At 38.3% G+C, this 25,450-nt stretch overlaps 1 protein-coding gene across 1 annotated transcript in view; it reads right to left on the reverse strand.

Moving 5' to 3' along the window:
- Positions 1-25,450, reverse strand: part of igdcc3 (immunoglobulin superfamily, DCC subclass, member 3) — an 89,232-nt gene that overhangs the window by 13,751 nt on the left and 50,031 nt on the right. The window contains exons 3-7 of the mRNA XM_051900948.1: positions 13,753-13,897; positions 13,517-13,647; positions 13,296-13,433; positions 8,857-9,015; positions 6,459-6,624 (exon numbers count right to left, since the gene is read on the reverse strand). Of these exons, the coding sequence (XP_051756908.1) occupies positions 6,459-6,624; positions 8,857-9,015; positions 13,296-13,433; positions 13,517-13,647; positions 13,753-13,897 (739 nt within the window). The remainder of the gene's footprint in view (positions 1-6,458; positions 6,625-8,856; positions 9,016-13,295; positions 13,434-13,516; positions 13,648-13,752; positions 13,898-25,450) is intronic.

Below are 25,450 nucleotides of genomic sequence, written 5' to 3' on the forward strand. Positions count from 1 at the left end.
CAAAAATTTGTCTTGACCTCCCTTGCCTGTACTTGGTGTTGTGGTTAACTGCAAAACTAAATCCAACTAAAGGAGATGTCTTTAGTTCTCTCTCTCTCTCTGTCTCTCTCTGTCTCTCTCTGTCTCTCTCTCTCTTTGTGTAGGTGTGTTTGGTCCTGTCCTGTGATTGTACTCCTTGTCTGGGTATCAAAATTAAAAATACTACAATAAACATAATATTAAAAACACTCATTCTTGTGCACAAACACACAACTCACACACAATTCAGCATTGTTACATATGCACAGCAACAAACACACAACAACAAAAAGTAATATGCAAAAAATATCCAAAACAGCTGATACCTACTTATATACAACTGATAAATAATAATAAAAAAGATTGCTCATTTCGGCTGATGACTGATAACTAATATGGTGCTGATATACTGTTTATTGTGGCTCCCTAAAATTCTTCATAATTATAAAAAAAAAAGAAAAAAAAAAGGCCAAAGTCAATAATTATTTTCTTGTTATAGCCGATAACTGATAAATGGCTGATATTCAAATTGTTCTTACTATTTTATCTAAATAAACAAAAAATAAAACACTGAAAAACAAACATTAATCATTTTAAATAGTATAAGTGAATTTGGGCATGACAACATTATAATGTGCACTATGTGTATGACCAACATGCATAAATGTACACATAAAGTACAAAAAACCAATATATAAAAATTAAAACAACTCCTGCTTCTAGATGTTCCAGATTTATGTAAAAGTCAGTCAGTGGAGACACGTGAGAGCGTGAGCATGTATGAAAGCGAGGTGAGGGCAGAAGGGCAAGCTAATGGGTTTGCGCATGTCGAGTGTGTATGTTTACATTGTGAGCGTATGACATACGTTTGGGGGGAGGCTGCCTATATATGAGCTTTGGATTAATGTGTGCACATGCATGTTTGTTAAATGTACAATCAATCCTCTTTCTGAACCTCTTGAAGGTCAGCATCTCCCTGTCTCTTTGTGTGTTTGCCTGTTGGCAGGCAGAGAATCCCCCAACCCAAATGGATACACACACAAATACCATTATATAGGTTGCTTTACATGCTTTTGGGGTTTCCAGCCCACAAAACTACTGCATCTACAGTATCTCACAAAAGTGAGTATACCCCTCACATTTCAGCAACCATTTTAGTATATCTTCTCAAGGGACAATACTATAGAAATGAAACTTGGATATATTTTAGAGTAGTCAATGTGCTGCTTTTATAGCAGTATAGATTTACTATCCTCTGAAAATAACTTAACATACAGCCATTATTGTCTAAATAACTGGCAACAAAAGTGAGTATATCCTAAGTGATAACAGTTGTATGTTATTTAACCACGCAAGCCACATGTCCTATTCATCATGTTCATGTTTTTGTCTGCTTGACAGGACCATACAAATGTGTGGATTTTGTATTAGAGCAGTTAAAATTTGGTGCTTTGAGTACAATTCTCTCATACTGATCACTGAATGTTCAACAGGGCACCTCATGGCAAAGAACTCTGAGGATTTGAGAATTAGAATTGTTGCTCTCCACAAAGATGGCCTAGGCTATAAGAAGATCAGTATCACCATGAAACTGAGTTACAGCACAGTGGCCTGGGGTCATAGAGAGAGGTTTTCCAAGACGGGTTCCACTCGGAACAGGCCAAAGAAGTTGAATCAAAGAAGTTGAGACCTCGTGCTGTGCGTCAGGTGCAGAAGCTGGCTTCAAAAAACAGATGCATGAGTGCTGCCAGCATTGCTTTAGAGGTTGCAGAAGCAGAAGGTCAGCCTGTCAGTGCTCAGACCATACGCTGCACACTGCAACAAGTCGGTTTGCATGGCCGTTGTCCCAGAAGGAAGCCTCTTCTGAAGCTGGCTCACAAGAAAGCCCGCAAACAGTTTGCTGAAGACAACCTTGTCCAAGAGCATGAATTACTGGAACCATGTCCTGTGGTCTGATGAGACTAAGATAAACTTGTTTGGCTCAGATGGTGTCCAGCATGTGTGGCGACGCCCTGGTGAGGAGTACCAAGAAAATTGTGTCTTGCCTACAGTCAAGCATCATCAAGCATGGTAGCATCACGGTCTGTGGCTGCATGATTGCTGCTGGTACTGGGGAGCTGCACTTCATTGAGGGAAACATGGATTCCAACATGTACTGTGACATTCTGAAGCAGAACATGATGCCATCCCTTCAGAAACTGAGCTGAACGGCATGATAATGATCCCAAACACACCGCCAAGATGACAACTGCCTTGCTGAGGAAGCTGAAGGTGAAGGTGATAGAGTGGCCAAGTATGTCTCCAGACCTGAACCCTATTGAGCACCTGTGGGGCATCCTCAAGCGGAAGGTGGAGAAGCGCCACGTGTCTAACATCCAGCAGCTCCATGATGTCATTATGGAGGAGTGGAAGAGGATCCCAGCAACAACCTGTGCAGCTCTGGTGAATTCCATGCCCAGAAGGATTAAGGCAGTGCTAAATAACAATGGTGCTCACACAAAATATTGACACAATATGGACACAGTTTTGACATGTTCACTTAGGGTGTACTCACTTTTGTTGCCAGTTATTTAGACAATAATGGCTGTATGTCGAGTTATTTTCAGAGGACAGTAAATCTGTACTGCTATACAGGCTACACACTGTCTACTCTAAAGTATATCCAATTTTCATTTCTATAGTATTGTCCCTTGAGAACATATCATAAAATGGTTGCTGAAATGTGAGGGGTGTACTCACTTTTGTGAGATACTGTAAGTATTGGATCACAGAGATGTCATATGGCAATAACACCATAACTGGTGCTGATAAACAATACAGCTGACAATATAACACCATAAAAGTGAACAGTGCAATTGTTTTCACTCTTATCCCAGTTTAATGCGCAGAGACAATGCTATTGTATTGTATTTAATGCTATTATTTTTCTAAGCATTCATACAAATAATTTTTTGCCCTGCACAATAAATCACACGGATTTATTGAGGAAAGGTTTGCAATTACTTTTCTAAGGATGTGTTCACACTTGGCAGGTTTGGTTAGTTTAAAATGAACTTTAGTGCGATCGCTCTGTTAGTGCGGTTCATTTGATTTAGTGTGAATGCTGCAATCCGAACCCTGGTGTGCACCAAACAAGAGGACCGAGACCACAGAAAAGGTGGGTCTCGGTCCGCTTCCAAACGAACTCTGGCGCAGTTCGACTGAATGCAACATGGACCAAAGACATCTAAATGAACCAAAAACAGGATGTGATGTCACAAAATGCAACCCTGAAAAGGACAGAATGCTCAAGCATACCTGTTTTTTCTCATCATAGGAGCTACGCTGCCCATTAGAGTTCGGTACAGATGTCAGAAACACTGTCTCCTTGCAGCAGATCTTCATTTGTGTGCAACGGAGGAATTCCTGCCGCTGTTTTGACTCCTTTACACATTTAATAAGCTCTTCAGGAGTTCTCAGATGGTCAAAATACTATCACACATACAGCGAGCGCATTTAGCCCAAAACACAGCATTGTTTTGGATGTTCGGTAAGTTCCGTTATTATTATTATTATTTTTTTGTATCTTTAGGTTCAGTTTTAAAAATGACAGCGTCTGGACCAAAAGAACCGAACTACAAGTGTGAACACACACTAAGCGATCAGAATTATGATTCCAGTGGTGGATGTTGAAATGAGTAATAGAATCCCATTGAGTTTGATTGAAGGAGCAACCAGAACCATAGGCATGTTCCTGTAACTCAAACAGCAGAGTGCTAGCAATGCTAAGGGCATGGGTTTGATTCCCAGGGAATGCAAGAACTCATTAAATGTTTAGTTTTAATGTAGTCTAAGTCGCTTTGGATAAAAGCATCTGCCAAATGCATAAACAAATTGCACACAAAAAGTAGCTGCAGCTTGGCCAAGCAATCACCTAATAATCACCCACAACACCCTAGCAACCACCAGAACACCCTAGCAACTGCATAGCAATACTCATAAAACATAAGCAACCACATAGCAATGCCATGGCAACAGCCTAACATCATGGCAGCAAGCAACACCCAGATTATTATTTATTATTATTACTTAATTATTTAGAAAATGTAAAAATTGAGTTTTGTAATTTAGTTTGGTGATGCTAGAGATGCAAAAGTTTTAATCTTAATCTTAAGTGTGTAATCTTTTAAAAATACACAGATGATGATGTTGTGTGTCAACACATATGGGCCTGCAATGTATATATGAAGTCATCAGTAAGTGGAACGGTCCCACTGTCTGCCCACTGCTCCACTTTATGAGTCAATTAGCTAATGGTGCTGTTCAGACTCAGAGATTCCAACTTATCCACTCCTGTGCTGTCTCTCCACATCTACCTGCTTTTTTCACTCCAGTCGAATAATGCCTGTCCCAGCCTTCTTGTCTTTCCCAATTTATTTCTTCTAGTAATGAAAAGTCTCTCTCCATCTTTGCGGTTATAAATTTTAACCTCAATGAAATTGATTTTCTCTCACACCGTAAACATGCTCTTTAACCACAACAAAAATCCCCGGCAATAAAACATTTATAGCGATAGACAAGGAATCACGTTTCATTTCCATTTCCAAAGACATGATCATAAAGAAAACGGCAGAGGAAAAAAATGAATAGCACAGCAGATAAACAAAAAATTGAGCGTCTTTCATAGCAGATACGGCCCGTTCTAGATCAGAAGAATGCAGGACAACATATCCTACTATGACCTCGACTTGTGCCGTCCTAACATGGTTGTCATAACACTGTAGCTGGAAGAGGACAACCAGCAACATAAGAATGTCCTTCAATGACGCAAACAGTGGCGCCTTCACTAATGCCTTCTGTAAGGTGACTCCAAATGTAATAAATGACAAGGTTTAAGTTGAAGTACTAAAATTACTAAAACTAAAAGTGAAAAAAATAAAGCTAAATAAAAATATCTAAAAAATAATAAGATGACAAAAACACTAAACTAAATTATAAATAACCTAAAAATGTTAAAAAAAAAAAATTAAAAAAAAAAAATTCAATATTAACAAATAACATTATAGTATATATATATATATATATATATATATATATATATATATATATATATAAAAACATTAAAATAACACTGGTCTCATAGGTGTAATTTACAGGTGGGATGGGTGGGACATGTCCCCACCACTTTTTGAAACATCTTATGGCATGGATGTATCTAATACAAAAGAAACATCTCCAGCTGATTAGCAATTCGTTTGTTTGTGTTAAATAAGAGGCGTTCTGGCGCTGGAATGTGTTGTTTTTGAAATCATGCTGAGTGCTCGTTGCTGCTGTTATCAGTGGCAGAAGGCAACTGTGCTCTCTTGGCACTCTTACACAGTCTTCACACAAACAAGCGTTTCAAATATATTACTTCACACTGTTGCGGAGACTCACTATTTGTTCCGATGAAATCACAAAACAAAATGCACACAAACGTGTCCCTGCTCTTGATATACAATCACTGATGAACACCTTTGGTTTTAAAGGTGGGGTAAGCGATATTTCAAAAACGCTGTTGGACAATGTTGATATTTGAAATAAATCCAAACAAACACACCACTCTTTTCATTGCTCCACCTCCAAAACTCACCCTCCAATCCTAACCACCCTGCAACGAAGTCGGTCTTGAACCCCTGCTCGCTGAATGCACTAACAATGATGCTAAACACCGTATTGTCTAGCGGTCATCAGTGTGCCTCTTGAATGGCTGGATGGCTGTGTATCACAGCTGACGCACAACAAAATAATGTGTCAAGAAAAATAAAGCGCAGATGATGAACGAACGACATGGAAGCACAAAAAATGAACGTACAGTACACAAGAGTAAATACAAACAAGAGTTTGTTGTTAGTCACAGTGGCGTGCTCAGGGGTTGAGGGGGGCGCCCCTACACTTTTGATCGTGAAAGTGAAAGTGGTCATACGCCCCCTAATGCTGATTGGCTACACGTTTGTTGATGTGTCGGTCCGACTAACTTCCAAACAGAGTTTTTCAAATATCGCTTACCACACCTTTAATGGAAAAAATAAAATAAATAAATAAATGGGCAGAGTAGAACCCAGAACCTCTGGCACGCTTAACAAAAATTCTACCACCAGTCCATTAGGACACACAAATCATTAATGCGAATTTATGCATTTATTCACTAATGTAAATATTCTCGAGACTAACAACATATTGTATTAGCCCATACTAGATATAAGGATAAAACTATCACATTAAACATGAGTTCTATGTCAATAAATTAAACTCGGTGTAATACTGAAATTGATTTTTGGACATCCTAATGTTATTTTTTTTCAATATTTATTATTGTACATTTCTGATGTTACCAGCAATCAACCCCCACACACACACAAACACTCCTGTCCCACTTTTTAAAACAAAGTTATGCCATTGACTGATCTTTTTCAGCTAACCTGTTGTTGTTCCTGAGTTTCACGTGGCCATCGGGCTCTAAGATCTGTCCATTTTTCAGCCAGGTGAGCTGGGGGACTGGCTCACCTCGGGCCAGACAAGTGAAGATGGCAGTGGTGCCCACCGGGCGAGCAATGGACTGAGGGGGCTGCACAAACTCTGCTGGGGCTGTAAACAGATACAAAGGAAGAAGAAAAACAAGAGATAATGAGAAGTCAGTTATTGCCAATACATAAGATCATTAAATAAAAAGGCTTGAATTTCTGAAACCTCAGTTTCTGTTGGAAAATATCTCAGTAATTTCACTAGGTGATTTAAAAATGAGCCAAGTTGCTCCTTTGCACTAATGTTCCCAATTTCACCCGGTTCCATTTCCATATGTCACTTATATGCTATCAACGGCAATAATAGAAATAGAAATAGAAATATTTGAAGATGAAAACCAAAGTGCACACAATGCTGAGAGGGAGAAAGGGAGGGAGAGCGTCTACGTGTCTTTGGCTTCATCACATTTATAATGAATATGCTGTGACAGCAGTGGGTGGTAACAGGAATAAACTTAGAGAAAGAATCAGATTAATTCGATTAGAGTACGGCAAAAACAGATTTCACAGGGCCAGAGGAGGAAACTGACAATCCATAAATGACACAGTGTGAAAATGAAAACAGATTAAGTGCTGCAAAACAGATGTGGGGGGCTAGGAAGGGATACTTGGACCGCACACCTCTTTTAGCCCCCCAGAGCCTTCTGCTGCCCCCAACCTCACCAGATACCCTCCTCCTCACTCACTCACCACATGTTAATACTGCCAACTGACACAGACTGCAGCTAATCCAATAGTCTTTTACTGCTTAATTAGGACACATTTAATCTGGGAAAATTTGAAATTGCTGACTGATTAGCAACCGTTTGCTCGTTTGTATCCATTTTAATTAGCATCACACCATTCATTTTCGTTCAGGGTGCAATGACTTTAATTATTAAAGTCCTTTAATCGGCAAGTGTTGATCCTGCTCTTAGTCTCTCTCCTGTATTTTCACTGTTACCAGCTTCTCTCAATAAATAAATGATAAGAGAGGGTCTAACGGCTCTCAGAGGTCCATCCAGTGCATCTCACAGCCCTGCAAATTAGCACTCTCTTTTTTCTTCTCTTATCCCTGAGTGCACGAGAGAGAGAGAGAGAGAGAGAGAGAGAGAGAGAGAGAGAGAGAGAGTGGGGGATGGGTTGAGGCAGTGAGTATTGATGTACCACTGTGATATATCATCTGAGACACTTCTTCCTTCCTTTCTTATCTCCTTGTTTCTCTCACTTATTTCTCTCTTGGGATTTCATTTTTTCCCTCTCACTACCAGTTTTTACATTACATTTTTTAATACACCGCTCTTACTCTCTCTCCCTCTCTCGCTTTAATGTAAATGAAGTGTATTACAGTGAGCAAAGGCTGCTTCACCATCTGGCCACTAAGATAATATCAAGTCTCATAGCTACACCTACAACGCTGCTCCTCTATCATGGTTTACACCCGCTGAGATTCAGTCACTAACTTCTAAGGCAGTTAATTAACTAAAAGTAGTGATGCTACTAAATCATTTTTAAGTAGTGTACTGAATAATACAATACACACAATAATTCAGTTGTTAGTGTAGTGTAGCTTTTCTAGCAACACACTACTTTTTCGCCACATAACGCTAGTGTGTTAATATATAATATATTTGCGAAGCTTTGTAGCGGAGACAGTCAAACAAACACTCCTAAACTGTGCAATCTCTCTTATAGTGTTGGTAAATAAGATTCATTTTAGTGAATCTGTAAAAAAAAAAAAAAAAAAAACAGATTTGTGAATCATTTGGATATTTGATTAATTTGTTTGATCTCATTTAAAGCAAAATGAAATCAGTTTGTCTGAACTGGTTCAAAAGAATAATTCACAGATTTTAGGGAATCATTATGTTCATTTGATTACTTTGTTCGTTTGATCTTTTTCAAAGCTAAATAAATTTAGCGATTCAGTTAGTTTGAAGTGGTTTGCAAGAATAACTGACAGATTTTAGTAAATACTGTGTGTTCATATAATTAATTGTTAGTTTGATCTGCTTCGAAGCAGAATATTTAGATGCAGTTTTTCCATCACTCAGCCCTGTGATGGACTGGTCATCTGTCCAGGGTGTTTCCCCTGCCTGTGGCCCGAGACACTGGAATAGGCTCCAGCATCCCTGCAACCATACAGAGGACAAGCGGTTCGGAGAATAGATGGAAAGAGTGACTGATGGATGTTTATTACTCAGTGATGTAGTGTAACTGAGTGCTTTTTTAAAAGTGTACATTAACTAGTTTAACTACTTGTAAATGATAAATAGAATATATAAGTTTTGGGAAAGTGTGTTGAGAAAAAGCTCACCTTGCACAACTAGGCGTCCCTGAGCAGTTCTGCGCACACGGGTTCCTGGTTTGTTGGCCGCACAGACGTAAACGCCAGAATGTTGAACTCTGACATCAGAGATCATCAGGTTTCCTGTTCCTAGTACTTGGATACCCTCAACTCCTATTGGACGGCCATCTGAAAGATGAAGAAGATGAAGGCATAGTGTTGACAAAGACAAGAGAAAGAGGTCATAAAGATCATTTCAAATAGAATTGAAGAGATCAGTAGAGGGAATAAAAAGAGGCATTGGAGAGAAAATAGAATCACATGATTATCCAGCCATAAAATCATTTCCTGCCCCATAGGAACTAAAAATAAATTTAACAGGACAACAGAAGCATGTGATGAGCCTCAGAATTTAACAGCACTGGTTAAATGTGACTAATTATGGAATACAAAGCATTATCCCACGTTCTGCCCTGGGGCAAAGAATATCTTAAGAGACAGGAAAAGTCAAAGAGAAAGAGAGAGAGAGAGAGAGAGAAATTACAACAAAGTGTACACAGAAAAAACAAGGGTCCAAGAAGGGGGGCTCTAGACATATGAGATTACCTATGAACGCCAGTGACGCAGGATATCCCACGGTAACATCTCCCATACATGTGTAAAACTCACACACTTTCTATATGAGCAATGAATCTCATGAGCTACTGTAAACTGTATCACTCTGGACCATCTCAAACACTGCAGCTGTAATTGGAAACTCAGTAAGGAAAAGTACTAATAAAAATTAACAATCCCTCTAAATACATCTTCCATTCATTTCATTGTGTTTTGTTAATGTGCCTGTCAAAAAAACATTAGACACAGTGTTAGATACTGCGGCAGGGTGCAATTCATAACACCAGATTTAACTGACTGGCATCTGTTGTGAGGTGCACAAACATTTCCATTTATTATTCAGCAGCTGTTTAGAGCTTCTAAACCCGGTTCCACATAGTTAATGATAACAACATTCATTTGTCTTTAGAGATACATGCTTTTAGTCTTTGTGGGTTAATTAGCATCTTCAATGAAATATCACAGAGACATACAAGGAAGTAGCTGGGGTTGACCTAAGTCAGGATATCGCCATTTTTAAAGGGACAAAAAAAAAAAAAAAAAAAAAAAAACTTTCATCATTTACTCATACATACTAATGTTATTCCTTTATTTTTTCTTCAGAACAGAAAAGAAAATATTTTAAAGAATGTTGGTAACTCAACAGTTTGGTTCCCATTGACTTCTATTGTATTTTTGTCCATAATGGAAGTCAATGGGAACTGTAACTAACATAAAAAAGTCGTACAGAATTTTTAGTTTTGGCTGGACTATCCCTTTTATATTTGACAGGAATGAAAATGAGGCTGAGGGACAGAAGTAATGTACAGAGTGTTCCATAGATTGTACAGTTTACATTTAACAACATGCCAATTGTTCTGCTGATAATACATAAAAAAAAATAAAATAAATAAAAATAAAAATTCTGTAGACAAAAACTCAATAAAATAGTTTTGACCAAGACTAAGATCTAAGACTGTTTCAAAAATAGACAGGTCAAATAAGCTTAAGGTGGTCAAGTTGAATTTTGGATCATGGTAGCGGGTTCTTGGTCCAAAGCGGTCCTCCAGGTAAAAACCAGGCCCTCCACCTAGTCAACAACTTGATGGCTTACACCAGCTAGAAACTAGTGCTGTAAAAATTTTTGCCCTCTTTCAAAATGCGGGCATATCACTACTAAAACTTTATTTAGACAGTACTAATGTGTGAAAATTATATAATTTAACAAATAATAATAATGACATTTAAATGAATAATAATAAATATTTTTTTCTCCCAACAAAAATACCTATAGATAATGAACTGTCTTCTGTGGGGAAAAAATAAGTACACCTCCTATATTAAGTAGCTGGTATTTTCTCTCTTTTGTCAGAAGTAACTTCTTGAAGGCATGTAAAAGTCTCTTACATGGATTAGAAAATTGTTCTGTATTTTATTCCTATATGTAGAATTTCTATCCTTTAGGTTATGAAAAGAAGAGGCAATTGTATTGAACTTAAAGGGTTAGTTCACCTCAAAATGAAAATTCCGTCATTTATTACTCACCCTTGTGTCGTTCCACGTCCATAAGACCTTCATTTATCTTCGGGAAAAAAAAATTAAGATCTTTTTGATGAAGTCTGGGAGGTTTCTGTCTCTCCATAGAGATCCAACGCAACTACCACTTACAACACAAAGTTGTAAACTATGTTTTTTTTGTGCAAACAAAGCACTCATGTTGCTTCATAAAATTGACTTTAAGCCACTGGAGTCACATGGAGACAAAAAACCTCTCGGATTTCATCAAAAAGATCTTAAATTGTGTTCCGAAGATGAACGAAGGTCTTATGGGTGTGAGTAATTAATGACAGAATTTTCATTTTTGGGTGAACAAACACTTTAACAGCAAATCTGCAACCAGTGTGCATTATTATATTGTTGTTGCTTTGTGTGAATATCATTGTCTATTTCATTATTTTTACTATTCTTACAGCATTATTTCTATCTATTTCCCCTAGACAACATTTTTGTATTATATTTTACTGGCCAGGCCTTTTGCCCCGTAACAAATGTGCACGCTTTTAGGTACGGTAGGTGTGAATCAGCATGCATGGTTGGTTGTGTGAACTAAACTCAGCAAAATCACTGGCTCCTAAATAAGATGACATAAATGCAGAATGGCATTAATCACTAACTGTAGGAGATGTATCACATTCATTACTGAGCTTAGCCTCGATTTGCTCTCGCTGTAATCTAATCCAGCAAAATCCCATTGTTAGTAGTTAATTCCAGCAACACTGTGGAAGGTAATATCCACAATCTGATTAGCAGCTGTTACAGGAAGACGCCATCATTTACATTCTTAATGGGAAAATCACATTACATAACAGCTGGGTGAGCGAGAAAGAGTTCAGAAATGGATTATTATACAAGTGTGGGAGTCGCTGTGAAATCTTGCTTGCGAGAGAACAGTTGGTGTGGGTCGGAGAATAAGTAGGTTACGTTCACCTTGGAAATATATAGATATAGTCTGAAATGCTTATTAAAATGCAAAGAGCAAATGGGACAGGCCTCAAAATGAGATGATCCAGAAGACAAATACACAAGTCTGTAGATTCACATGCATGCGAGAGGGACATGCACATACTCGCATAAATACAGACATATTCCATCATAAAAATGATATTAATCACTCTACAACAGAAGTAAAGATGAGACATTTCTTCATCAATCCTAAATAAGATAAGACAGACAGATGTGGCAAAGTGATTTCAATGGCCAAAAATCTCTGAAACCATTTCAAGTGTGTGGCTTCAGAACTCTGAGCATAAAGATAAATGAGACATTTTTCACACAGAAACCAATCTCACTGTACAGTATCAGCCTGCTCGATCTGTAATATCCATCTCTTAGCGAGAAGGATGAGAGAGTATTTCTTTCACCATTCCAAACCATTTGGCTCCAGTAGATTGCAGTGTAAATGACTTTAATACAACGGGTCATGTCATCAAAAACTGCATTTTCTGGATCTTTTGAACTAAAAGGGTTTGATTTACTATGCCAATGATGTACAGTACCATTCAAAAGTTGGGGTCGGTATGATACTTGTTATGCTTTTGAAAGAAGTCTCTTATGCTCAAAAAGGCTGCATTTATTTGTTCAAAAAAACTCTACAGTGAAAACAGTAATATTGTGACATATTACATATGTCAAATATGCGTTTCCTATTTTAATATATTTTAAAATGCAATTTATTCCTGTGATGGCAAAGCTGAATTTTTAAGCAGCCATTACTCCAGTCTTCAGTGTCACATGATCCTTCAGAAATCTAATATGCTGATTTTGTGCTCAAGAAACATTTCAAAAATGAAAATTCTGTCATCATTTAGTGAAAGTCTATGGTGTCCAAAACAACATCAATGGAAAAAAAAAAAAAAAAAAAAAAAATCTGTTTTTGAAAGATCATCTTTTATGTTTCACAGAAGAAAAAGTCATACAGGTTTGAAACGGCATGAGAGGGAGTAAATGACAACAATTTTCATTTTTGAGTGAACTACTCCTTTAATTCTAACTAAATTAACATATTTTTTGTGCAAGACACCTTGACAAATGTCATAAGTGAACTTTAGGGAGAAAAATAAGAGCCTTTTAAGAGAAGTCTCTCCAGATATTGATCCTTCGGCTCATTTTCTCTCATCTCCGTCCTCCATCATGTTATATTACCTTGGTGGAGGAGATTTTTCCCTTTCCTCTTTTTCAGTTGATTGGGTATTTTATAGTCAGTGTGCAGTGGAGAGCATATTAAAGCTCTTTGCAGTATTCTGGCTGGAGCGGAGGTGGGTTTTGCTCTGATAACCACTCAAGGCAATTTAAAGTGCAACTTAAATGATTCTTACCCAGTCTACTCCACGAAACGATTGGACGAGGGTAACCCGTGGCAACACACTCCAAGATGGCGGTCTGGTGAACTGTGAGGGTGAGGTTTTCAGGGCCCACAAGGATCATGGGTTCTTTGTAAACAGATGACTGGGAGCCTTCAGGAAAAGAGAGGTTAAGCAAGTTACAGAAAGAAAATGTGGAAGGGCTTAAATAAGCAGAGAAGAATTTTTGTGCAGACCTGAGACTGTGAGCTGCGCTCCTGCACTGTGTTTGACTCCAGCACTGTTGTGGGCAACACAGCAGTACACCCCACCATCCTCAGGGCGTACTCCAGTTATCTGCAGCACACCCGTGGGCAACAGAGTATACCTGTACAGTGACAGACAGACAGGCTCACAGTGAGAGGGAGACATTTACACTGGGCACATCCCTTCAATTGTCATTGTGTGGAAGAGTGTGTATTTACGGTGATACCTGTCATCAGAGGTATCCACGGGCCGCCCGTCTCTTTCCCAGCTGATGACCGGCTCAGGCAGGCCATGGATTTGGCACTGAAACCGTCCAACACCTCCCAGCTCTGCACGTACAGAACGTGGCTGCACATGAAAATCTGCCATTGCTGAAGACAAAAGAGAAAGAGAGAGATTGCTTTAACCCTTTAACACAAATAAGGTCATTCACATAACCGCAATTCAAAATACCACCATTTTAACAATACGCGAGAATTCACAGTCTCCCAAAGTGATGAAGTATGACAAGAAAAAAGTGACAGGTTGAACAAAGTGAACCAATCAAATGTCCCACCATCATACTGGAACTTTTTTCTTCCTAAACTTCCCAAAATAGAGTGGCAGAATACACAAAGTGCAGGTCCAAGCAATCAACGACTTAAGTGTGATCTGCTGTGCTCAGATCTACAGTCAGAAATTCAGAACTACAAACCTCATTTCCAGAAACGTTGGGACATTTTGTAAAATGCAATAAAATCCACAATCTCTGATTTGTTAATTCTCTTGAACATTTTTTTAAACTCACAAAAGTACAAAGAAATGATTTCCAATGTTTTCACTGAACAACATAATTGTATAATTGTATTTTGTAAATATAAATATAATTTGGATTTGGATGGCTGCAACATACTCCAAAAAAGTTGGGACAGAGGCAAAATAAAACTGAAACGATTATAGAATATCCAAGTTAAACTGTTTTAAAACAGTCAACAATTGGCAGGTGAATTGGTAATAGGTTAGGGTATCGTGTTTGGGTGTAAAAGAGTTTCTCAGTCTTTGCAAGCAAAGGTGGGTCATGGCTCACCACTTTGTGCCAAATTTCATGAGAGAATTGTCAAACAATTCAAAAATCACTTTTCTCAATGCAAGATTGCAAAGAATTTATGTCTTTCACCATCTACCATATGTAATATTGTGAAAAAATTCAGGGAATCCAGAGAAATCTCAGTCTGTGTACGGCCAGACAGAAAACTTCTGTTCAATGTGCGTGACCTTCGAGCCTTCAGACAGAAATATTACATGAGAAACTGTCATGCTATTGTGTTAAATATAGCCACATGGGCTCTGGAATACTTTGGAAAACAACTGTCACTTAACACAGTCTGCCACTGCATCAAGAAATGCAACTCGAATCTCTGTTACACATCAGTTCAATGCAGAGATGCTGCCAAGTTCCCTGGCCCCGAGCTCATCTCAGATGGTCTAAAAGACAGTGAAAATGTGTGCTGTGGTCAGATGAGTCCACGTTTCAGCATGCTTTTGGGAAAAAAACTGACATCGAGTTCTTAGTCCCAAAGACGAAAGGGACCATCCAGACTTTCATCAGTGACACGTGCAAAAGCAAACATCTGTCAGGGTATTGGGGTGCATCAGTTCAAACGGCATAGGTGACTTGCATTTGTGTGAAGGAACCATTGACATGGAGGCGTATATTGGAATTGTACAAAGACATAAACTGCCATCAAGATGACATCTTTCCTGGAAAGCAAGACAATGCCAGGCCTCATTCTGCATGTGATACATCAGAGTGGTTTCTAGACACTCTACACCGTACAGTGGATGTCCTTGACTGACCTGCCTACAGTCCAGAACTGTCTCTTATTGAAAATGTATGGCCCATCATGAAAAGGAGAATCAGACAACGATGACCACAGACTGTTGAGCAGTTGTCTTGTATCAGGCGAGATTGGGCAAAACTTCAACATTTAGTAACCTCAGTTCCCAAACAATTAAAAAGTGCAATTAAAAGGAAAGGTGATGTGACACAGAGGTAAACATGCCTCTGTCCTAACTTTTTAGTGTGTTGCAGCCATCAAAATCAAAATTTGTTTATATTTACAAAATACAATTAAGTTGGTCAGTGAAAACTTTAGAAATATTTTCTTTGTACATTTGTCAGTTAAATAAAGGTTCAAGAGAATTAACAAATCATAGTTCTAGATTTTATTACATTTTACAAAATGTCCCAACATTTCTGGAAATGGGGTTGTACAATGATGAACGGGTGCTGCAGTAAGAACGACAACACCATGAAATACGTGCTTTTGGCAGTTCTTAGCATATGTTTAAGTATACAACAGAACTATCCAATGCTAATTTCTTCACGTTTAATGGATTGCTCTTGGAGAACAGTTTCATAACCCTGGGTAAAAAGCGGTGCAAACCCCGCTTCTAAATTACAAGTTTGAAACGTTTCTTTATCTGGGGTTAAAAGTGGTGTTTAGAACGTCGATAACACAGGGTATTCTCATTCACACTGCGCTTAACCCCGGGTTATCATCGTTCTGAGCACAGCTTTTAACCCCGGGTAAAGGAACATTTCACACTTGTATTTTAGAAGCGAGGTTAGCATGCTGCGTTTATCCAATCAATGACACTGACACCGCAAATATGCAAATGAGAACGTTAACCCAGGGTTTAGGAACGTACAAGGTGAAACATCAGCTTATGAATACCCAGGATTAATTGTTAACCCCATGGTAAATTATGAGCAGTGTGAAACGTGAAGCAAGATAACCCAGGATTAACCATTTCAAGTCCTTCTGACCACTCATTTCCTGCATCCACTTTAAGGTCATATATACAGTCCCAAGCACAAGAAAAAAAAAAAAAAAAGTATATTACCCATCAGTGAAAAACAAAACACACACACACACACACACACACACACACACACACACACACACACACACACACACACACACACACCAACCAACAAAAAATAAAGTGCAATGGATATTCAACAGCATAGACAAACTCACATACAGAACAAAATTCAACACCATTTACTAGTTCCAAAACCAATCAATAATGTTTTCACAGTTTGCGTGTATGAAACAGCATCTGCATCTGTTCATGGCCACTGTGACCATAGAAAGTGTGTGAGTATGTTAGAGAGAGCTTATAGGTGTAAGAGAATTGTTATTTCAGCAGTCAGACACCACTCAATAAAGCCCATCCATCTGCAGGAGAAGAAAAGACAGAAGCTACCAGTTACAGCACGATGACCAGGATTTAGACGCTTACAGATCCGTGTGAGGGGGCGATTATCCGAAGCCCCTCATTGGGCTGCAGCTCACATAGTGTGTCCCGCAGGAGCTCATACTGAGAGAGGGCTGGAGATGAGGGGAGGAGCTGGAAACACAAACACAATTAGCGCGAGGTCTGTCTCTCCCGCAGCCAACCACCGTCCTCAAGACAAGTGCTCTTATTTAAATGTTGGTCGTAATTAACTTGAACCAAGCGGGACCGTTCGGAACACTCTTAGCATAACAAGAGGTCCGGGCCCCTCCTGCGTCCTCTCCCGCTTACCCCTCTGTGTTCTTTTTGTGTCCTACTGATATACTTGTTCCAGCTAATCTAGCATCATCGAGCTCAGAAGGATCTCCGGGTGGTGTTTGGCGGCTTAAACTCACACAGTGGTGCTTCTGTAACTGGTCGTTTTGTTTCACGCGAGTCAAAGGCAGGCAGGCAGAAGCAAGGGGGAAAAAAAGCATTCTCAGGGAAGGAAGGGGAAAAAAGGGCTCTCAGAAAGGCATCTTTTCAAGGCTTTCACACATATCTCATTGATTGCCTCTGCAGGAGCTGTGAAACTCGGAAAGGAAGGCATAAATCGAATACATCTCTATCTATCTGTCTCCACTATTTCTCTTTCTTGCTTTATCTCTCCACTGTGACTTCAATCAACTTTCCCACAAATGTGTCTAAAAGATTTCATTTATTATTTAGTCTGTCTATGACATCTCTTTTTTTAATATCATCATGTCTAGGTCAATGCTATGTTTTTTGGCGAGGAAATGGCATGCTTCACAAAAACACATTCTTCTTTTTAATTACAGTGAAATAACTGTAACTAAGGAAAATCCCAAATTCAGTATCTCAGAAAATTAGAATATTACTTAAGACCAATACAAAGAAAGGATTTTTAGAAATCTTGGCCAACTGAAAAGTATGAACATGAAAAGTATGAGCATGTACAGCACTCAATACTTAGTTGGGGCTCCTTTTGCCTGAATTACTGTAGCAATGCTGCGTGGCATGGAGTCGATCAGTCTGTGGCACCAGGTGTCTTCAATATTGAACCTTTTCACAATATTCTAATTTTCTGAGATACTGAATTTGGGATTTTCCTTAGTTGTCAGTTATAATCATCAAAATTAAAAGAAATAAAAATTTGAAATATATCAGTCTGTGTGTAATGAATGAATATAATATACAAGTTTCACTTTTTGAATGGAATTAGTGAAATAAATCAACTTTTTGATGATATTCTAATTATATGACCAGCACCTGTAGTTGATTTATAAGAAAGGGATGGGGTTTAAGTAGACTAAATGATTAGAGAAGTCCAGAATATGTCAACAGGAGAGAAGTATGGAGGATTGAATTATGTTATTTTAAATAGAAAATTATGAAGTCCAAAAAATGTGTAAAAATTAAACCTACATGGATGTATAATTTACAGTAATATCACTAACATGCATTTAAAAATAGATTTAATCTTTTTAAATCTTTCATTTCATGATGATTTTATGAACAGAAATCAATAATTGAGTGAGAACAAAACCATGTTCTTGCCTAATCCCAATTCATTACTTTAAGCCTAGAATAATTGTATTTTAAGTGGTCAGGTTGGATTTGGAAGCAAATTTCAGGTTTGCATCATTTGTCCTTGTGTGTTTACATTATGTCTGTAAAAAGAGAACAGAAGGCTAATATGACAAAATATGCCATTTAGTTACTTGGCTGAGTTATTTTTTGATCACAGGTGAACAAATGTATAACTCAAAATATCAGTTTCTTCCATGCAGAGGAACATAAAGGTAAAAACAACTTTGTGATTAACTTGAACTTTTATGATTCAACCACAATAGAGAAGCCAAACTTGCATAAAGCATCTTTAAAGGGTTACTTCACCCAAAAATGAAAATTTCTGTCATTAATTACTGACCCTCATGTCGTTCCACACCCGTAAGACCTTCGTTCATCTTCGGAACACAAATTAATATATTTTTCATAAAATCCGATGGATCGGTGAGGCCTGCATTGCCAGCAAGACAATTAACAATTTCGGAGTGTGTATCAAACTGCCAAAGTCACGCCCCCCAGTGGTGAACTACTGAAATTTCGAAACTCTTATGATGTAATGAAGCCTTGTTTACTGAAATCACGTGACTTTGGCAGTTTGATACACGCTCTGAACCACTGATTCGAAACAAAAGATTCGTAAAGCTTCAAAGCTTCATGAAGCAGTGTTTTGAAACTGCCCATCACTAGATATTGTTGAATAAAGTCGTTATTTTGGGGTTTTTTTGGTGCACAAAAAGTATTTGTCACTTCATAACATTAAGGTTGAACCACTGTAGTCACATGAACTGTTTTAAATACGTCTTTAGTAGCTTTCTGGGCATCTGAAAGTGTTAATTGTCTTGCTGGAAATGCAGGCTTCACTGAGCCATCGAATTTTATGAAAAATATATTAATTTGTGTTCCAAAGATGAACGAACGTCTTACAGGTGTGGAACGACATGAGGGTGAGTAATTAATAACAGAATTTTCATTTCTGGGTGATCTAACCCTTTAAGTTGGTTTTAGCTGGATTTCTTATGGTATGAATTATTAGTATGTTGCTCCTAGGAATCAAACCAGAGACCTTAGTGTTGCTAACCTCATACTCTATGAAGTACAGGAAGGAACACTGCAGAACAAATTCCCCAGCTACAAGCACAAATTCCTGAAGTGAGTTATGAGTATTCATTTTGGTTTTGTATTTGAGGCATCAGAGTGGGTTGTTTCTATTGTGCAGTATGTTTCCTCAGTTCTGTTTCATCAGGTCTTCTGCTTTGAGATTTTAGCTTCTCATTAGCAAGCACCCCTGTGTTGCTTCAGACACAGCACCCACCCTCGCTCTAGCATCGGCACATCACTCATGTAAACACAAACAGTCACGGATGAGAGTGTAGCAGCGGAACCAGTGGGGGTACTGGAGCATATTGTATCTCTCTGTGAACTCCTCCTCCCTCCCCGTCCTTCTGTTCTCCCGGTCTCGGTCTCTCTCTGTCTCTCTCTCTCTCTCTCTCTCTCTCATCTCTTTGTGTATCAGTAGTGTTTCGGCATCAGTGCTTCTGGGCTGTGCCCTAATGAGAAATGTGCCATTTCCTGACATGCTCTGACCTCTCTTCTCCACGGATGCACAGCGAGCAGCAAGCCGATTAAATTTTAAACAAACATTCCTCAATGCCTCAACCATCGAGGCGTTCTGGTGCTACAACAAAGCAAGCAAAGTTTTACAATCTCAGCTTTTTTCACACGTTTTCTTTCTTCTCCATTTAAATTTATTCTATAAATATGTTATATATTTTCTTTGATGTCTGACTCCTCTTTTTGTCTAAATTATGCAATAAAAACAATAATGGCAACTTTTACTGGAAGTCAAAAAAGGCAGTCACACGCCTGTATACGCTACATCTGACAAAGAAACTACAATATATGAGGCGGCATTAGCTAGACCCCCTCCAATGCTCTGTCCTTTACAACTGAAGATGAGACTGAGTTCCACAGAGGGTCCAGCTGTAGCCATGGAGCGTCTGTCATTAAAACACAACCACTCTGAGCACCAGGGTTTGGTTTCTAATCAACAAAGCCCGATCCAGAGCAGGTTACTACAACAGTTATATTCTCATGAGACCATAAGCAGAACAACCATCACCACTGGTGACCTGCAGGCTCCAGCAAACATTCAGTGGTCAAACTGAGACCAGCAGACAACCTTGCAAAAACATACATACACCCTGTGATCAAGACCGAATACACTTTTAGATGCCATCTTCCCAGTTTTAACTTTCACATATACACAAGAACAGTACATCAAAATGTGTATTTGACCAATAATGTAAAGCATTAAAACTTTTTATTAGGCTACTTCTATAACTGGAGTCTCATTGAGTGTTTAAACATCACTCAAACATGCTATTTAAACATATTTCTCTGTTTACTGTACATAGGGAGGGAAATAGGGAAAATTACTGTGTGCAACTGTGAAGGCAACATACTGTATTTTTACATGAACTGGAGAAAAATCTGCATTGTTAAATGTATGTATCTGAAATTCACTGGGTGTGAAAAATGAGTTAACACGAATGGACCAATATATATATTTTATAAGTCTATAAAGATAAAGAGGCCTCTGCCAGTTGCAAAACAGTTAGCAGGAAAATAAAAAAATATAAAAATATATTTTTATTAAGTAAAAAAAAAAAAACAGATTGTTTTTCCCAGTCAACTGCTTTTGACATCACAGCTCAGGGTACTAGTTTGGAACTGTGTGTGTTCTTGTGGTGCTATTAGCCAATCAGTGCTTTCATGATGTCACCTACTTGGAATGGAGCAGTGCAGCTAGATGGACAGGGTGTAGGACAGGTGGTTGAGGAGGGCTTGAAAAATAAGAGGGCTTGATGATGTCAACCAAAAAATGAAAACTGGAGCAAATGTGGAGCAAATTATTATATTTTGATCATGATGACCAACATTTTTTTTTTGGATTAACATGCACATATGAATCATTCAAAATAAGAACAACAACAGAATTCCAGTAAAGAAACAAATTCCAGAGTCAGTGCCAAGCACAATCAATGGGCTCGCAGAAACCACACCCACCCACACAGAGAGCCCCCTTAAGGGCCCCTGCCCTTTGCCCTCATACATAAAAATTGGAACTGGGAGAGGACCACCTCTCCTGCCACACACAGACACATTCACATAAACACAAGCTTATTTTAGCATAAGATAAATTTGTACAGGTGAAGATGTAAAATGTACAGGTGAAGAGTATATATATATATATATATATATAAAATCAATCACACACACACATTACACAAACACACAATGTGCCAGAATCAATCTCAGTACTCAACCCGATACACACAGACACACCCAAGCTAAGAGGGAGTAGCAGTAGCACTTTAGCACTTTGGAGTCAGCAGTCCCTGCAGAGCCGTTTTATACCCCTCTCCGTAATAACCCACTCCACACACACACATTATTACAGCTTGCCTCTTCCCAGCGCGCCACACAGTGTAAATTAACCAGATCTAATTATGGGGGATAGAGGAGGGAGAAATTGAGAAAAGGAGCGTGAGTGTGTGTGCGTGAGAAAAACAGAGAGATTAATTGAAAGGGCTAAAAGGAATATGAAAGAGAGAGAGAGAGAGAGAGATCTTTCCCTCCATCCATACATTAACAGCCTAACTGGATGGAACTCGCTGCTTGGATGCAGTTGGTTTCACCATGACAAATCACCTTGGAAACGGACAGGAAATCAAAATTCTGACTCCTGCTAATGGTGATTTAGTAGAACAGGTACTTACATACTGGTCAGTTCAAGGAAGTCGTTTTGCTATTTATATTCTTCTGATCCTGGGTGGTGAGTCACTTTTGAAAGATCATTTAAAAAGTTCATTTAAAACTACACATAATTTTAAACCCCTCAGTTGTTTTCACATAGCATCAATGGAAAATATTCCTTCTAATAGCCTATTTAGAGAATCTAAAATGATATTTCTATCTTGCTATAGTATACACTACCATTCAAAAGTTCAGTTACATTTATTTTGAAAGAAATTGATACTCATATTCAGCAAGGCAATCAAATAAATGCTGTTCTTTTGAGCTTTCTATTCATCATTCTACACATATGAACTATTAACTAGGAGTTGTCCCTATCTATCTATCTATACATATATACACTAGTGTAGGCTGTTCCTACAGTAACACACACCTATAGGCAGTAATGCTCTGCACCCTTCAGACAGGATACTCAACTGAAGTGCTCTGCATGTCAGAGTAAGCCGAATGAAATAACACTGGAGAAGGCAATGGAGGAAAAGTGGCACTAAGAGAAGACTGATGTGATTTCAAAAGGAGAACCAGATTCATGTATCAAGTATATGGACTATAAAAAAAAAAAAAATCCAAGTATGTGATAAGGTGCTCCGTTCCACAGCGATGGATGTGAAAGCCCTGTGATGGAGATGATGGATTCTCTCTCTGACACACAAGCACACACAGTCATGTATACTGTATATGCAATCACATATTTACAAATTATTTTCCAATACTGTTATAAAGTGTTATTGCATGCCATCTTTTAAGTTCGCTGCATACACAACGAGCTCCACCCCTTGGGCTGTGTTACATCACTAGCATGTGGTGGTCCATTAGGCTGCTTTCTCCTCCCCTCCGAACGAAGCGCTATAACAAAGATAGCGTCCATAAATAATGCATATGGTATATGATGCTATTTCAGCGCAAAGTGGCATCGCCTCAACAGGCTTTAAACAGTCGCACTGAAATATTACTTTTCATGCACAGAGCCCCTGGATGGTATTTAAATGCAGATGTGCAGCTTTACAGCCATGCCTGCAGATACACACACGCAAACACAGTGAATAATCTGCACAACCTCTGAAGGAGCATTCTGTTCCACACGTTGTCTTTGAATAACACTCGTTTTGCATTCTGAATTTGAAATGTTACCATCAAGTAAAAGGTTAAGAATGCCGAGTTGTAGATTAAATCAGTTTAAGAATTTGTTCATTCCATCTGCAATTAAGTTATTAAACAGTATTAAGTAACCCTTTTTTCGCATTTATGTATGTATTTATAGTTGAGTGATGCAGTGGTTGTCTTTTGAGCCCAAGACAAATTTCCCTCTGGGACAATAATGTATACCTTAAAGGGTTAGCTCACCCAAAAATGAAAATAATGTCATTAATTATGCTCCCTCATGTCGTTCCACACCCGTAAGACCTTCAGAAGACCCGTTCATCTTCGGAACACAAATTAAGATATATTTGATGAAATCCGATGGCTCAGTGAGGCCTTTATTGCCAGCAAGATAATTAACACTTTCAAAAGCCCAGAAAGGTACTAAAAACATATTTAAAACAGTTCATGTGAGTACGGTGGTTCAACCTTAATATTATAAAGCAACGAGAATACTTTTTGTGCGCAAAAAAATAAATAAAAAAAATAACGACTTTTCAACAATATCTAGTGATGGACGATTTCAAAACACTGCTTCGATTCTTTTGTTTCAAATCAGCGATTCAGATCACGTGCTGCCAAACTGCTGAAATCACGTGACTTTGGCACTCCGAACCACTGAATCGAAACAAAAGATTTGAAGCAGTGTTTTGAAATCGCCCATCACTAGATATTGTTGAAAAGTCATTATTTTGTTTTTTTTGGCACACGAAAAGTATTCTTGTCGCTTTATAATATTAAGGTATAACCACTGTACTCACATGAACTGTTTTAAATATGTTTTTAGTACCTTTCTGGGCACGGAAAGTGTAAATTAATTTGCTGGCATAGAGGCCTCACTGAGCCATCGGATTTCATCAAAAATATCTTAATTTGTGTTCCGAAGGTCTTACGGGTGTGGAACGACATGAGGGTGAGTAATAAATGACATCATTTTCATTTTTGGGTGATCTAACCCTTTAACCTTAATTACTTAACTTGCAGGTATGCTGAGGAACAGTTCACCCTAAATTTTGAGCCAAACCTGCCAAATTTTCCTTCCTTTTCATGGTACATGGTACCATATAATTAGTTCATATGACTTTTGCACTAGATCCCAAGTGCTCTGAAGACATGTAACAGCTTTTTGTGAGCTAAGAACCAAAATGGTTCATCACTAAAAAAAACCCCAAAAAAAACCCCATAAACTTACATATAACCTGTCAATATAATTCAAGACTGCAAAGAATAAATGCCTGGTTCCTCACAATCAGTCACAATACACACCAGGGGAATATAGAGAATGTCTTTAAAATGCACAAGTCTGTAGAAGGAATCCCACTACAACTTAACGTGTAATAGACTGCTGCTTATTTCTTTATATTTTCAAATCTTTTTATCCTGCGGTCCACCTGTGTGTCATGTTGAGCTGCTCTGGAGCGCTTCTGAAATCAATTTCTCCACTTACCATCATAACAATGTTCTCTTTCATGTGGGCCAGCAATCTCCTCTTTGTCTCCAGCAGAGCTCTCTGAGGTCCTCTACAGATACTGCTGCTGACCTAAACACACTTTTATTGATCCATCCCATGAAGTGGAAGAACTATTATTAATAGTGTTAGATGGATGGATGGATGTCAGTTTATGCACATCTCAGACACATGCATGTGTTGTAGCCATTTTATGAAACTGATATTTATGAGGATCTAGTAATATTAATAATTGTGAAATGTATACATTTAAGCGCATTAAGATTATTATTGTTATGATGATGATTACTGTATGTTTACATTGTACTTATGATCTAAAATAAATTGATTTGCATGTGAGTAACATATCTTGGCAAGAATCAGTTGGCAAATTGGAATTTGGTTTGGCAAACGCTAGAATGTGTAGAGGAGCTTTATAACATGTTTTGACAACATTATTTAAATATTGTTCTCTTCCTTTGGAATTTGAATGGATAATCCAGCCAAATATGAAAATTCTCTCATCATTTACTCACCCTCATACCATAAACCATCGCTCCCAGTCAAACGGAAGATGAGAGAGGGTAGAGTTTAAGCTTGTTGTAAAAGCAAGCGCATTGTGAAGCTTGCGCAGCGTTCTGTCACTTCTAGCATGAGCTGTGCGTTTATG

The sequence above is a fragment of the Ctenopharyngodon idella genome, chromosome 7 (assembly GCF_019924925.1).
Source record: "Ctenopharyngodon idella isolate HZGC_01 chromosome 7, HZGC01, whole genome shotgun sequence".
In the NCBI taxonomy this organism is placed as follows: domain Eukaryota; kingdom Metazoa; phylum Chordata; class Actinopteri; order Cypriniformes; family Xenocyprididae; genus Ctenopharyngodon; species Ctenopharyngodon idella.